Source organism: Canis lupus, chromosome 1 (assembly GCF_048164855.1).
Source record: "Canis lupus baileyi chromosome 1, mCanLup2.hap1, whole genome shotgun sequence".
Taxonomy (NCBI): Eukaryota; Metazoa; Chordata; class Mammalia; order Carnivora; family Canidae; genus Canis; species Canis lupus.
Window position 1 is genome coordinate 17,202,827 of NC_132838.1, and position 16,012 is coordinate 17,218,838.

The following is a 16,012-nucleotide window of genomic DNA, read 5'->3' on the forward strand; positions in this document are numbered from 1 at the left end:
TGATATTGACTGAGCATGACTGGGAGTCAGACACCAGGCACATTCTCACCTCCTTTGATTCTCAAGATGCTTTGAAATTGGTGTATTTTACCCCCTTTTATAAGAAAATCGAAATCAAGCCATTTATCCAGAGCCCCACAAAGAAGTGGCCAACCGGTGGCTAATTCCAAAGTCCGAAGCCAATGATAATTGTAGGGAAAGAAAGTCTGTGGTTTTAAAAAGAGACGTGCAATGGGAAGTGGGCAAGTCTCAAAGCTCCATGAGAGGTCATTAGTGAGGAGCACGCTGAAAAAGAAAAGACACGAGAAATATCAAAGGACTCTTAGTATATCTCATTTCCAACCCAAAACCAAGCCCAGGCTCCACACACTGTGCCGTTTCTAATCACAGACAATACAGTTTAGAGTATACCTAGGGGAGCAGTGTGGAACCCAGACTTACAAAGTAAAGGAGCCCTAAATCCCCATCTATAACACACCAATTCTCTCATTTTTTCTGGTGTTGTTTTTTTTTTTTGGTTTTGTTTTTTTACAGTAACCTATTTGGAAGAAGGCTGAAGGTGGGTGTGACTGTTTCACTCTGAATTTGTTAAACTGATTTCTGAGAGTCCTTAAAACAGAGGTTGCAGTGAGGGCCCGGATAGTAATGATAAGGTTTGCTCTTGAACCATGACCTGTTACACCAGAGGCTGAGGGAGGGGGGGGTAGGGTGTGTCCTGTCAGGTGACCTCATCTATTTTCAGCCACATATAAGAAGCAGTCTTGACGGAGTGACACCACCATCAGGGAAGCCAGAGCTCATGGGGAATTTTCGTGTCCAAGCAAAGACTTCTAAGTCCAAGACGCTTCTGCTCAGCCTCCTCCAGGATTTAGAATCAATGTTTGGGAGAAGGATCTGTGGGCTTTTTATACCCACTCTCCTACTTCTTTTTGCAAACTTTTCAGTTTTCTCTTACACCGTGTGCAGAGAGGCCAAGAGTGGGGCTGGTGGGACGGGGGTGGGGGGGGGGGGTGGTGGGGTGGTGGTGTGTGTGTGACAGGAGATCTTCTCCAGAGCCCTCTGGCATCTTCTCTGTCTCAAACCACAGGTGACCTTAGACGGGAAGCAGAGGAATCACTGTGGCTCACGCAGGCTGCCCTGCTCAGAGCCTCCCAGCTCCCCGATGGGTTGGTCTTGCAGGTCCAGCGGCAGGATTTCAAAGCAGGGCACTCTCAGCAACTCCTCACTTTGAGCAGTAACCGTTTTCAAAGTGCCAGGAATTCTTCATGGTGAATCATTCCCTCTGACAAAGTTCAAGGAGTTTGGCAAGATTTTCACAATTCATGATGTTCCAGCCCAAAGGGCTGTGTGTGTGTGTGTGTGTGTGTGTGTGTGTGTGTTGGGACGGTGGGCAGGGGACAGTTATTGCAAGTGATTTGCAAAACCCAATGGGGCACCTGGGTGGCTCAGCAGGTAAGCATCTGCCTTGGGCCCAGGGCGTGATCTCGGGGTCCTGGGATCGAGGCCTGCATCGGGCTCCCTGCAGGGAGCCTGCTTCTCCCTCTGCCTGTGTCTCTGCCTCTCTCTCTTTCTCTCTGTCTCTCATGAATAAATAAAATCTTTAAAAAATAAAATAAAAAATTTAAAAAACCCAAATCACAGCACAGTCTTCACACTAAAGGAAACAACTTAGCTGGTCCATAGATACATTGATAGATGGTAAAGAGATAGATGACGGGCAGATGACCTCTTGTCCCGCCGCCTGTACTGTCACTATTGCCCTGGGAGGGAGCGGTGCTCTCAGCTTTCCCTGCGGGACCGAGGCCGGGAGAAGTTCATGAACTGCCAAGTTCACAGGGCGGGACAGCGACAAGGCTGTGATGGGAGTGTTGGCTCCCTCTGCGTTCTTTTTTTTTTTATAATAATAAATTTATTTTTTATTGGTGTTCAATTTGCCAACATACAGAATAACACCCAGTGCTCATCCCATCAAGTGCCCCCCTCAGTGCCCGCCACCCGGTCACCCCCCCCACCCTCCTCCCCTTCCACCACCCCTAGTTCGTTTCCCAGAGTTAGGAGTTTTCATGTTCTGTCTCCCTTTCTGATATTTCCTACCCAGGGAATAGAAGGGAAGGGAGAAGAAATCTGCGTTGTTTCTTTAGAGCGATTTCTCAGATCCTCCATTTACAGATAAAAAATGACAGGTTCGGGGCTCCCGGCTGACTCAGCCACCACAGCACATGCCTCCTGATCTCAGGGTCGTGAGCTGGGCATAGAGCTTACTTGAAAAAAAAAAGAAAAGAAAAGATTAAAAAAAAAAAGAGTTGCAGTATACATTAATGTGTGCCATGACCACAGATTTGTATGGAATCAGTGTATGGAATGTATATATGAGATAAAGGGGGTAAGTAGAGACTTAAGTTGGTGAAACCCAAAAATTTCTAAAGATTTTGATTGGATTTCTGAGTCCTTTAGTAATTGCACATCGCAGTACAAAGAGATCTCTATCCCTCTTCCCTCCTCCCCATTTCTTAACCTGCGTCCCTCCCCAGACCCCAATAGTCTCTGAAATAATCAGTTATTTGGGCAAAATTTGAAGATTTTATTTATTTATTCATGAAAGAGGCAGAGACACTGAGGCTGAGGGAGAAGCAGGCTCCCTGCAGGGAGCCCGATGTGGAACTCAAACCCAGAACCCTGGGATCAGGCCCTGAGCCCAACTCAACCACTGAGCCACCCGGTGCCCCACTTGGGCGGAATTTACTATTTGTAGAGAGATAATACAGGCATTTTCCCTAAGCATGGAAGAGACACATACACAGAGATAAATTCACCAAACAAGGAAAACTTGCTTTGGCAGGGACTTTGAGAAAGCTCCATAGCTATCCTCTATTGACTATGCAGTTGTGGTTGCTGGTTTTCTCTTAAATTGCTTCTGTACATGTAAATTGCACAATCAGATACATGTATTCTTGATTAATAAGGGAAGGAGAGCTAATAAAAACATCTCAAATAAAACTATTAACCTAGGAGGGGCACCTGGCTGCCTCAGTTGGAGGAGCGTGCAGCGCTTGATCTTGGGGTCATGAGTTTACACCCTATGTTGGGTGTAGAGATTACTAAAAATAAATAAACTTAAAAAAAAAAAAAAAAAACGGGATCCCTGGGTGGCTCAGTGGTTGAGTGCCTGCCTTCGGCTCAGGGCGTGGTCCTGGAGTCCTGGGATCAAGTCCCACATCGGGCTCCCTGCATGGAGCCTGCTTCTCCCTCTGCCTGTGTCTCTGCCTCTCTCTGTGTGTCTCTCATGAATAAATAAATAAAATCTTAAAAAAAAAAAAAAACCTACCAACATAGGACAGTTCACCAAAGCATGCCATGTTATCCCTTGAAACGTAACCCATTTTTACCTGACCATATTTGTTTTGGGGATACAAGGAGATAGCCTCAGAAGAAATTCTGTCCAGTTTACAAAAATTAAAGATGAACAAAATAGGGACACCTAGGTGGCTCAGTCGGTTGAGCAAATGACTCTTGGTTTCAGCTCCGGTCATGATCTCAGGGCTGTGGGATCCAATCCCAGTTGTGCTCAGCACAGAGCGTGTTTGTCTCCAACCACACCCCCCCCAAAAAAAATAATAAAATAAAATCTTTTTTTTTTTTAATGAACGAAATATAGTTCTTGAAATTTGAGACACAGTTTTTTTTTTTAATTTTATTTATTTATTTCACAGAGAGAGAACACAAGCCAGGGAGCAGAGTGGCAGGCAGAGGGAGAGGGAGAAGCAGGCTCCCTCTGAGCAGGGCCCCATGTGGGTGCATCTTTTTGCCACGGTTCCAAAGATGAGGGATTGCGCTCTAAGGTGATCTGCTATCATTTTAATCCAAGACACAAAGCCCCAGAGGCCTTCCCCTCCACTTGCTGTGGAGGGAAGGACAGTAAGTTTGTTAACGTGAAGGGTTGCCAACATGTTTGTGCAAAAGGCAGTGATTTTCTTCTTATTGAAAACTAACCATAATTCATACACAGGATCGCATTTTTTGTATGCATGTTATTAACAGCACATTGCCATTTCTAGGTGACTTTGCAAGTACACAGGTTTTAGAGGTTTTCTCTTTTTTTTTTTTTAATTTTATTTATTCATTCATGAGAGACAGAGGCAGAGACACACGCAGAGCTAGAAGCAGGCTCCATGCAGGGAGCCTGACATGAGACTCGATCCCAGGTCTCCAGGATCACACCCTGGGCCAAAGGCAAGTGCTAAACTGCTGAGCCACCCAGGCTGCCCTAGAGGTTTTCTCTTAAATATAAATGCAAGTCAAACTATTGCTTAATTCCTGTTAGCTTTTCACTGGTCAATATTTACAATTACAGTTATGTGGACATCTTGAGAATTTTTTGACATTAAGAGTTCTCTGGGGGATCCCTGGGTGGCTCAGCGGTTTAGCGCCTGCCTTTGGCCCAGGGCGTGATCCTGGAGTCCCGGGATCAAGTCCCATGTTGGGCTCCCGGCATGGAGCCTGCTTCTCCCTCCTCCTGTGTCTCTGCCTCTCTTTCTATGTCTATCATAAACAAATAAATAAATCTTTTTAAAAAAAAAGTTCTCTGAAGATATATAGTTCTTATACCTGAAGACCGTGCATCGTACCAAAGTTTTCCTGTGCTACTCCTCATATAAAAGAAGAGCACCAAGGGTGGCTTTTTTGAAAAACTCCTAAACATCTGTGGTTCACTTCTGGCTCTGCAGAGGCAGGACAGGAATTACTCTTCCAGGAGGGCCTGGGTGGCTCAGTGGTTGAGCATCTGCCTTTAGCTCAGGTGGTGATCCCAGGGTCCTGGGATCGAGTCCCACACCCGGGTCCTGCGGGGAGGCTGCTTCTCCCTCTGCCCCCTGTGTGTCTGCTTCTGTGTGTGTGCCTCTCATGAATAAATAAAATCTCAAAAAAAAAAAAAAAAAAGGAGTTACTCTTCCAGATACTCAAATCAAATCACAGCGATTGGCCCCATCCTTTGTTGGGTCCATCTCCTGGCCTACTCCTGCGATGCAGCCCTTCACCCCCCCCTCCCCCCGCTGGCTGTCCCAGCTGTCCCCCGTGGCACGGTCACCTCCCTCCCTCCCGCAGCCCCTCTTCTCCCCCTCCCTATCTGAGGGAGGCAATTGACACTCCAGGGTTTCAGCCCGCAGCTACAGCCTGGTAGGAGTATCTTGTGAGTTCTCACACTCAAACAGGAAAGCCACTACTTCTGCACACGACTAGCTTGGGATGAAGCAATACTGGCTGCTAGGGTTGGGTCAGAAGAACTGAGTGTGAGGCCATCGTAAAGGAAACCGCACAGAAGCTGCCCTAGCCCGGCAGAGGCCCCGGGCCCAGGAGGAGGGGACGGCCCCCCTACCTCTAATGAGATCACCGATCTCTGGAGGCTGCTTTAAATAAACCCTCCCAGGCACTATTGCAAGGCACTCCAGGCCTCAGCCTGGCATGCAGTTCTTCTTGTTCACTCTTTCCTCTCCCAGTCAAATGGGGAGTCCCCTGATGGCAGCAATTGTGCTAACTGATGGCAGCAATCATGTTCCATGTCCCGTATTTTCCACTCTGGGGACAGAACTGTAACTGAGGAGGCAGTGGTCAGAAGGGGCCTGCTGACGGAAATCGCGAAAATAATTTTGGTTTCATAATGAATGCCCGGCAGCCTGATGACACAATGAACACCACGAAAAGAATGGTGATAATGTTTAATAGTTCGTAGCTACAGTATCAAGTTTTGTATGTATAAATACAGGTACACACCATAAATATCCATATGGCAAGATATCTGCCCCTAAACAGACAAAAAGCATCTTTGCAGCTAAATAATACTGAAGACAAACCGATCCTGAGGTAATTTTTCATCTAAAGTGACTACAGCCTCTATCAAAACATTCTTACTGTAAAGTTCAAGTGGATATGAAAGCCTCGTCTCATAACCAAAAAGCGTAACTTTAACTAATACACGTTTTCAAACTGAACCAAAAAAAAATATTTTAATCATAAATAGGTAAAATAAATAAAATTATTCTTGCTGAAACTCAATCATGATATTATTACTTCTTTTTTATATATCTGGGGACTTCTTTGATAACCTGACCTTTTAACAATAAAAGTGAGATCAATGAAAACTTTCTCAGAATCTACATACTATTCTAATGCAAGTTCCACATATATGTAATTTTTATGCATTTTTATTCTAGATAAGCAATCAAGCCATTCTCTTTATTTAAAAAAGTATATCCCAACTTTGTAAAACTTGCTTAATTTCTCTTAAAAGATCACTTCTTGGAAGATGGACACTGACTAGTATGAGAAGGGCATTTTACAGATTTTGGAAATGTCTTTAGAAATACATTGTTCTTCTTACCAAGGAACTTTAGAATATTTGTCTTACTAAGTGTTAATTATAGCAGTAGAAAGTCTAAATCACTTTTTTTCCTCCTTTATTTCTCATTATACAAAATCCCCACGCTCTTATTGCTTTAACATTGTACCTGCAAGAATCTTACTGGCACCAAGTAACACCTCGATTTACAAGTATCAAAGTACAGACTTTCCAGTTATGACACCCAGAAACATAATTCAGTGAAGGGTCATTGGAAGAGAGGCAATACATTCTGAATCAAAAGAAACAAGCTTTCAAATAATTTTATATTTTGTAGTGAGTGACCTATGGAATCAACATTCACTATGTTGTTCTCAGAATGAAATCTTGTTTAAAGATTTGTTTAAAGAGAGTATATAAACCCGATATTACACATCACTTTGAAGCCGTCATCCAAAAATAAAAACCAACACTAAACATATTGTTTCTCTGCCCCTGACCACAGGCCATTCACTTGCTGACTCCTCTTACAGTAGGCTAGACAGCAACCTTCAACAAAATTACCAGAATAATCTTCGAAGTAAAAACAAAATGCGTAATTAATTCCTTACTTTTCAAAGCTCCTTGAATCTTGCTTTAAAATAAACAAAGTGGGGATCCCTGGGTGGCGCAGCGGTTTGGCGCCTGCCTTTGGCTCAGGGCGCGATCCTGGAGACCCAGGATCGAATCCCACATCGGGCTCCCGGTGCATGGAGCCTGCTTCTCCCTCTGCCTGTGTCTCTGCCTCTCTCTCTCTCTCTGTGACTATCATAAATAAATAAAAATTAAAAAAAAAAAATTTAAAATAAACAAAGTGGAAAAAAAAGAAAAAAAAATTAAAAAATAAAATAAAATAAAATAAACAAAGTGGTTTTCTAACATTCTCACAGCCCCCCCCCCAAAAAAAAGGACTTCTGCAAAATCTCCATCAGACATCCATTTTTAATGTATCATCTTGGCTTCCGAGGGCATTCAAAAAGCAAGTGAAAGCTCGCTCCCAATCTTCTCCATTACAAGGCATTTCTTCTAACCGATGAAATCTGCACCTATCGGGAAATCTTCCATTTTTAAAAAGAATCTATCGATGAAATTTGCACCATTTCAGCAATCTTTCGTTTTCAAAGAATCTCGTCGTTCAAAAGTTCCAACGCAATCAGGTTCCTGAGCGGAAGAGTTTGGATAACAGATTCAGAAGTTTCTGCCGGAAATTCAGTTTGTCTCCAAATTTCCTGAGCTGAATGGCACACTCCACTTCGAGCTCTGAAAAAGAAAAGAAAAGCCACAAAACTTACACTGACACTAAAAACTGCAACCAGCAAGAGTTAAAATGTCCATCCAAGGGACAAGCTGAGTATTTATCTTCATTTTAGCTTTATGTACACCCATTTTCTGAATGTGAGAAAGGTGACTTAGCTTGCACCCACCACACCCTAACACACTGTGACTCATAAATAAAAAAAGGAATAAGAGTAAAAATAAAGACATTTACTTTGAAATCTTTTTTTTTAATATTTTATTTATCTATTTGACAGAGAAAGAGAGAGAGCACAAGCAAGGGGAGCTACAGGCAGAGGGAGAGGGAGAAGAAGCTCCATCCCAGGACCCTCGGATCTTGACCTGATGCAGATGCTTATTAACCAGGGCCACCAAGGCACCCCAGGATTTACTTTTTAAATGGCAGTAATTCACAGCTCAGACTATGCCTTCATTCATAGACAAATCTAAACGTGCTCTTACACTCATTGAAAAAGACTGAAATTTTCTCATAAGACTCATAAAACCTTGTAGCAAAAGTAAGTCTACATTCTCTAAAATACCTTAGCAATTTATATTTGCCAATTAAACCAATTTCTTCCTACAAACCGAATTCGTACCAATCCATTGCCTTTATGAGTGAAGCAGAAGAATTTTAATTTACAAGTTTACTGCTTTTTAGAAGTGAGATGTTGTAATTAAATGAATATTAATTTAAGAAAAAGGATTCCAAAAAAGAAAGAAAAAGAAAGAAAGAAAGAAAGAGAGAAAGAAAAGAAAGAAAGAAAGAAAGAAAGAAAGAAAGAAAGAAAGAAAGAAAGAAAGAAAGGAAGGAAGGAGAAGGAAAGGAGAAGGAAAGGAAGGAAAGGAGGAAGGAAGGAAGGAAGGAAGGAAGGAAGGAAGGAAGGAAGGAAGGAAAGAAAGAAAGAAAGAAAGAAAGAAAGAAAGAAAGAAAGAAAGAACGAAGAGGATTCCGAGGGGGCTTTAGGAGAAAACATGATCTGTCACTAAAAGGGCGGTGGGGGGGGGGGGTTGTGGACAGAACTAGCTGCTGGTGGTCTCCTTAATCTTTCTGTTAATTATATTTCTATAAATGTAGTAATAAAAAACTGACACTACATGAGGTGAGATGTTAAGCAAACCTATTTGGCAATCACACAATATACACATACGAAATCATCATTATTTGATGCATACATAAATCAAAGCTAATGCAATGTGATATGTCACATCTCAGTAAAAGAAAAAAGAAAGTATTACTACCTAATGGAATATAAGAGGTCCCTTTCTGCTGTACTGTATTATTATGAACAAAGATAAATGCTCAGGTTAGGCCTTCCCCAAACTGCAGAATTCTTTAACATCACAAAAGGTGGGCGAAGCTTTTTGCCTCCCAAGTAGGAGCCACGGGGTGCCAACTTAGTCAGGGCCAGATTGTCAATGCATCACTTCCTCTGCACTCCTCAAGGACTCTGTGAAACGAAACTAAGTGTAGGGCGCTTAGGTGGCTCAGTTGGTTAACCCTCTGCTTTTGGCTCAGGTCATGATCTCAGGGGCGTGGGATCGAGGCCCAAGTAGGGCTCCTGGCTCAACCAGGGGTCTGCTTCTCCCTCTGCCCCTCCCCCTGCTTGTGCTCTCTCAAATAAATTAATAAACTAAAGGGACCATTACTATCTGATGCAATATGCACCGCTACTGCCCACCCACCCCCCTAGCAGATAGCTGCCTTATTTGGTAAGATTTATAAGGGGGGAGGGTTATATCGAGGGAGGAGGACAGTGGATGGATTACAAAGCCCTGGAGACCAACTCTCATTTCTGCAACTACTAACGACTTAAGAAACAGAACTACTCTCCGGTACCGCTGTAACTCTCCAGGACCGCCTGTCCGCACTTCCCTAACTCCCCAGGACCTCCATCGTCCTCGCTTCCCTAACTCCCCAGGACCTCCATCGTCCCGGCCTCCCTAACTCCCCAGGGCCTCCATCGTCCTCGCCTCCCTAACTCCCCAGGACCTCCATCGTCCCATCGTCCTCGCCTCCCTAACTCCCCAGGACCTCCATCGTCCCATCGTCCTCGCCTCCCTAACTCCCCAGGACCTCCATCGTCCTCGCCTCCCTAACTCCCCAGGACCTCCATCGTCCCGGCCTCCCTAACTCCCCAGGACCTCCATCGTCCTCGCCTCCCTAATTCCCCAGGGCCTCCATCGTCCCGGCCTCCCTAACTCCCCAGGACCTCCATCGTCCTCGCCTCCCTAACTCCCCAGGGCCTCCATCGTCCTCGCCTCCCTAACTCCCCAGGACCTCCATCGTCCCATCGTCCTCGCCTCCCTAACTCCCCAGGACCTCCATCGTCCCGGCCTCCCTAACTCCCCAGGACCTCCATCGTCCTCGCCTCCCTAACTCCCCAGGACCTCCATCGTCCCATCGTCCTCGCCTCCCTAATTCCCCAGGGCCTCCATCGTCCCGGCCTCCCTAACTCCCCAGGACCTCCATCGTCCTCGCCTCCCTAACTCCCCAGGACCTCCATCGTCCCGGCCTCCCTAACTCCCCAGGACCTCCATCGTCCCGGCCTCCCTAACTCCCCAGGACCTCCATCGTCCTCGCCTCCCTAACTCCCCAGGGCCTCCATCGTCCCGGCCTCCCTAACTCCCCAGGACCTCCATCGTCCTCGCTTCCCTAACTCCCCAGGACCTCCATCGTCCTCGCCTCCCTAACTCCCCAGGGCCTCCATCGTCCCGGCCTCCCTAACTCCCCAGGACCCCCGCCGTCCTGGCCTCCCTGACCTCCACCAGTCCTCCGCGGAAGGGAGGATCCAGCCTACTGCTCGGCGGGGGCCCGAGGGCGGCAACCCTCAGAGCGAGCCCCGGCCCCCCTGCGGAGGCAGAGGCCGGCTCCGGGGGCGCCAGGGCCCGGACAGCTCCCGGAGCCTCCCCCGCGCGCAGCCTCCCCGCGGCGGCCTGCGCGCCCCTGCACTTTCCCTCCCCCGGGCGGGGCCGGGCCGCGACGCATCGCGCGGGAGACCTGCCCCGCCGCCGCCGCCCTCCCGACCCGCGTCCCCCGACGCCTCCACCAGCCTGGGAAGCCCCGGGGCCCGGCGGCTCCTCACCTTCGGGGGCCCGCGTGGGGCCGGGCTGCGCGCTCTTGCGCGCCTTCCGGCCGGGCATCTCCGCCGGCGGCCGCGGGGAGCTGCAGCGCACGACGCCCTGGGCCTGGGGACCAGCACGGGCAGCTCGGGACCAGCACGGGCACCGCGGGACCAGCACGGGCGGCTCGGGACCAGCACGGGCACCGCGGGACCAGCACGGGCAGCTCGGGACCAGCACGGGCACCGCTGGCAGGACCCGAGGGGCCGCTCCGGTCGCCGCTCGCCGCTCGCCGCTCGCCGCTCGCCGCTCGCCGCTCGCCGCTCGCCGCTCGCTGCTCGCTTTGCGCGTTCGCGCGCCGGCGCCCTCCTCTTATAGGGCGGCCCCGGGGACCGTGACGCGGCGAAACTTGGCTCTGCGCCCGCCCCTGCCCCCGCCCCCGCCCCGCCCCCGAGGTCGCTGCGGGGCGACCTGCCCGGGCCCGTGGACCCTCCCGCTCCGCAGCCCCTGCCTTCCCCCGCGGGCCGGGACCCGGGGGGGGGGGGATCCCGGCGGGGGGCCCCCCCCGCCCACCCGCCCCCCCCCCCCCGGGACAGCTGCGGCGGTGGCGGAGTCGGGAAGCCGCGAGCCGGGCAGGCCCTCCTAGCGGGAAGGCGGTGGAGGTGCGGGCAGGGCGCTGGGTCCTTATCGTAACCGGCAATTAGAGACCCAGGGCAGGTCCCGGAAAGAGAGCAGCAAAGGAGAGCTGGGACTCGGAGGGAACGGGTGGCTGCGGGGCTTGAAATGGAGAAAACGTCCATAACAGTAAAGAGGATGCCAGGGGCACGTGACCAAAGTACCACATTGAAACCCTGGAGCCGGCCAGCAAACGGCGGTTTGACTTGGGAGGTGGGACGTGTGAGTGTGAGAGTGAGTGTGAGTGTGAGTGTGTGTGTAGAGGCGGGGGAGGGGCGAGGGCTCGTTGCCAGCCCCGCTCAGAACTGCGTGCAGCGCCTTCCCCCTGCACGGGTGGCTGTCACTCCATCTCTGGACGCTGCTTAGTGACACAGCAAGAGGACAGGTCACCGTACAGGAAAGCTTCAAATGCTTCTGTAAAAGGAGGTGAGGAGAACAGGAAGCCTACACGGTGTTTGGCGGGTCCTCGGATAATTCCATTAGGATAAAGAGGAGGGGGAGTTTGGACTAAGTTAGCAGGTGTTGAGGGCCGCTTGGTGGAGGCTTGGGCACGCACTTTTCTCATTGCGCCCTCAGAACGACGCCCCGAACCTGCCACTCCTACCACACAGGCCACTTTGCAGGTGTGAAAACTGGTTTACTGACATCAAGGGAATTGCTAGAGCGCACGTTGGCAGAAAGCTGTGCCAGGATCTGAACCCGGTCGGGCCCCTACGGTGCAGGAGCTCTCACCCACGGTGGCCTTCCCAGGAATGGGTTTCTTGGGAAAATGAACGTTCTTAATTATTTGCACTTATTATTCATCGAAGAGGTTGCAGATTGGCCACTTAGAGCTGCGTGGTTCCCAGGAGTGTTGTTAGGTACACGGTATTGATTTGCAAAATGTCTTGTGAAAATTTGAGTTGGTCACCGACGTTTAAAAATTAACAAATGACTATAAAATCTCCGATCTCCGGCGTCCTTTGTAAAACGCGAGGCTCTGACAAGCTGGATCCACTCCCCGAACAAGCGGGGTGACAGTCTCTCCCCCTCAGACCTGGGCCGGGAGGTCCGGCCAGACACGCTCTCTGCTGTTACTTTTCTCATTTACATTATCTGGGCCCCAGGAGGCATTTGAGCTTGTTTATTTACCTGAAATCATTCAATCAACACAAACTTGCAAATATTTCCTTATGGCTTGGTCCCTCAGAAGTATAGGCAAGGCTATAATCATGGAACAAAAGTACTCCTGAGTTTAAACAACATAGTCGGGAATTTTGTTTAAGATTTTATTTATTTATTTATTTATTTATTTATTTATTTATTTATTTATTTGAGAGAGAGCAGGAGGGGAGGTCCGAGAGAGAGAAGGAGACTCCCCACTGAGCAGGGAGGCCACTGGGGGGCTCCATCCCAGGACCCCAGGATCATGACCTGAGCCGAAGGCAGACGCTTAACCGACTGAGCCACTCAGGCGCCCCTAAACAACTTAGTTTTGAGTGCGGTAAAGGTGTAAGGTTAAGAGGGGTTAGAATTCAGGAGTTCTCACCTGCCCCAGGAAGCACAGCATAGACGCTGCCTCCTAATCTATTTTCTCAAACCTAGTATCCGAAAGCCACTGGGGCCCTCTCAGGGCTCATTTTCACTGACTTACTACCTAACTTTCTGATTGGATGAATTAGTAAACTTCTGACCAAATCTTGCACCCCGAAATGCAGATACGTTCAACAAAAGAAAAGCAAATCCTACCCTTGTTTACCTAAAAGGGTGTGCCAATCCCGTCCTCTAACATTATCATTATAAAAAGGTTGTTAGGCACGTGACCCGTACTAGAGAGGAACCTTTAGCAAGTGGTGCCTTTGGGGAATTGTAAAATCAACTTGCTGGAAGAAGGGAGGAGAGAGGTTGGGGAAGTAGGTTTCAGAGATTGGTCAGATCAGCAATTTTGGGAGGTCGGTTGAAGATTTTGGATTTGAGATGGCCCCTAAACTCTCGGATGTAACATTCTATTAAGGGAATTAGAAGCTGAGCTTGGAAAGGTTTTCTTACCTATATGTTTCTCTGGAAAATGACTTCTTGTTTACTGAGAACTTGCGAGAAATCCAAACAGGGTATTTTTACCCACCGGGAGTAACAACACAAAAATTTATCCTGAAGCATTAGAAGCCCCTGTTATCTGTCACGAAAGAAAAAAAGAAAGAGAGAGGAGACGGGAGGAGGAAGGGAGAGGAGGAAAGAGAAAAGGAGAAGAGGGGAAAAGAATTGGGGAGGATAATTTTTTGAACTATTAGCAGGTATCAGTTTTCATGTTCAAAAGGAACAGTGCAAATCTGGCTACGCTTGTGTTGTCATTAGAGTGTTTTTAAAAACTACTGGGAAAATAAAAACCCAAATCCCAAAACAGAACAGAAAACATGATTAGTAATAGAAGAGTCATTCACATACTATATGCAGAAAATTGGATTTGACAGGAAGACGAAGAGTATGAGAGATGTGTACGGGGAAGTTGAAAGGAAGCCGTGACAAAATACATAGGCTGGGGACCCGAGTCTTTATTCCGATAAAAAGAGAATTGCTGTTTTGTTTTGTTTTTTCCTGTAAGACATGCTTGTTAACAGGAAATCAGCTTCATGCATTAAATCAGCTAACTCTTTAAACAGCCACTGTGCAGGGTTCTGGGGACACAGTTCCCTGCCCCCATGGAGATCATGTGGAAGAGACCAATACCTCACAAATTCAATGCACGTAAGAATCACTTGAAAAAAATTACTTGAGTATCTTGTTAAAAATGCACATCGGAATGTGAAGATCTAGCTGGACTTGAAATTCTGCTTCTCAAACAAATGGTGATGGTGAAATGTCTGTTCCTCGGACCCCAACTTGAGTGGGCTGGAGGGTGATGCAGCTAACTACACGGGCAGGTGCCATAAGACGTACATCAGGGCCAGGGAAATTATGGAGGACTATGGGGTGGCCTGGGAGGGCTATGAAGCAGGAAAGGGCATCTACATCAAGGTTGAGGCATAAATATAGCCAAGCAATGAAGCCAAAGGGAAAAAAATAATGTTCCAGGCAGAGACTGCAGGGCAGTGTGAGGAAGAAGTGGTGAGAGGTGAATGGAGAGGGACCTGAGGACTTTGTGTGTTATCTGGGGGACTATGGGAGAACGATGGAGGGTTTTAAGCATGTGGGTGATAGGATCAGATTCTAGAAATTTCACTCTGTCTGCAGTGGGACTAGATGAGCTGAGCTAAGAGTGAAGATGGTGGGACTCGTGAAGACAGACAGTATGGTCATTCTCATATAAGATGGTAGTGTCAGGGGCACCTGGGTAGCTCAGTGGTTGAGCGTCCCTTAGGCTCGGGTTGTGATCCCAGGGTCCTGGGTTGAGTGTCACAGTGGTCTCCCCATGGGGAGCCTGCTTCTCCCTCTGCCTATGTCTCTACCTCTCTCTGTGTGTCTCTCATGGATAAATAAATAAATGCAATCTTAAAAAAGAAAAAAAAAAAAAACAGTAATGTCAGCAAGGACTGTCGCCATCTTAACCCCTGTCTTATTAAAATTCCCACATTTCCTGATAAGAATTGGACCACATTCTGGTAGAGCAAGACTGGGTATTTTTCAACATAGATATAATTTTCTCTTAAATTAGTTTCTCAAGGCTGCCACAACAAAGCACCACAAACTAAGTGGTTTAAAAACAATAGGTGTGGAGGGCACCTGGCCGGCTCAGTGGAGTGTGCAAATGTTGATCTCAGGGTTGTAGGGTCGAGCCCCACATTGGATAGAAAGTCACTTAAGAGATGATACTTGACCTCGAGTAGTTTACAGTCTAGGTAAAGAAATAAAATATATATGAATTAGCGGCAAGTGATGAAAAATGGATTATAATTTTTTATGAAATGATGCAACACACGGAAATATTTTTACAAGATAATTAAGAGAAAATAATTTGTACGTCGTATGCTTTTCTGGATGAGTGTTATATTTCACAATTTAAAACAATTCATGTAGGGAAAGGGGAAAAAAGAAAAGACCTGTTAATTATCCTCAGGAGACAAAAGCAACCTGAACCTCCAGAATAAACAGGAGTAGGAAAAAAGTATAACACCAATAAAAATAATACATAAACAATTTGACCCATAGCATCGCATAGTGGAATAGGGAAGAAGGAGAGTTGAAATGCATGGTATCATGAGAGTAATCACGACCCATGTGAGACAGAAGTGGCAAAACATGACATAATTGGTAAAAAAAAAAAAAAAAAAGGGGGGTGGTGGCTAGGAATCAAAAGACGTTTGGAATTTCCAGAAGCTTTGGGTGTTACAATGAGCGCACAGGATCATTATCCAGCTGTGTGAATAGTTGCTGCCTTTAGTAGAAGGAACAATTTCATTCTGGCACATGGACTTGGAAATGGAGCCTGAGTCCTTGATTATCCTCATTCGTGCCGAATTTAATCTACCAACAGCACCCACGATCGGCCTCAGGGTCCCTGACATAGAGGACCTGTGAGGCATGGAAACGTCCGGGGACATCATGCATTTGATATCCACCTCCTGAAGCCTTTTTCCCCAAACTCCCCCAATTCCTCCCTGCTTCTGAGCTTTTGCCCTGGCCCTGGACTCTGCCCAGAATGCTCTTTCTCCT

The 16,012-nt window shown here is 47.4% G+C and overlaps 1 protein-coding gene across 1 annotated transcript; it reads right to left on the reverse strand.

Moving 5' to 3' along the window:
- Positions 1–7,294: 7,294 nt before the first annotated feature.
- PMAIP1 (phorbol-12-myristate-13-acetate-induced protein 1) lies at positions 7,295–10,930 on the reverse strand. The gene is made up of 2 exons (XM_072821829.1): positions 10,732–10,930; positions 7,295–7,630 (listed from the first exon to the last, which is right to left on the reverse strand). Exons 1-2 carry the CDS (start codon positions 10,787–10,789, stop codon positions 7,524–7,526), a joined length of 165 nt encoding a protein of 54 aa, XP_072677930.1. The 5' UTR covers positions 10,790–10,930; the 3' UTR covers positions 7,295–7,523.
- Positions 10,931–16,012: the final 5,082 nt, after the last annotated feature.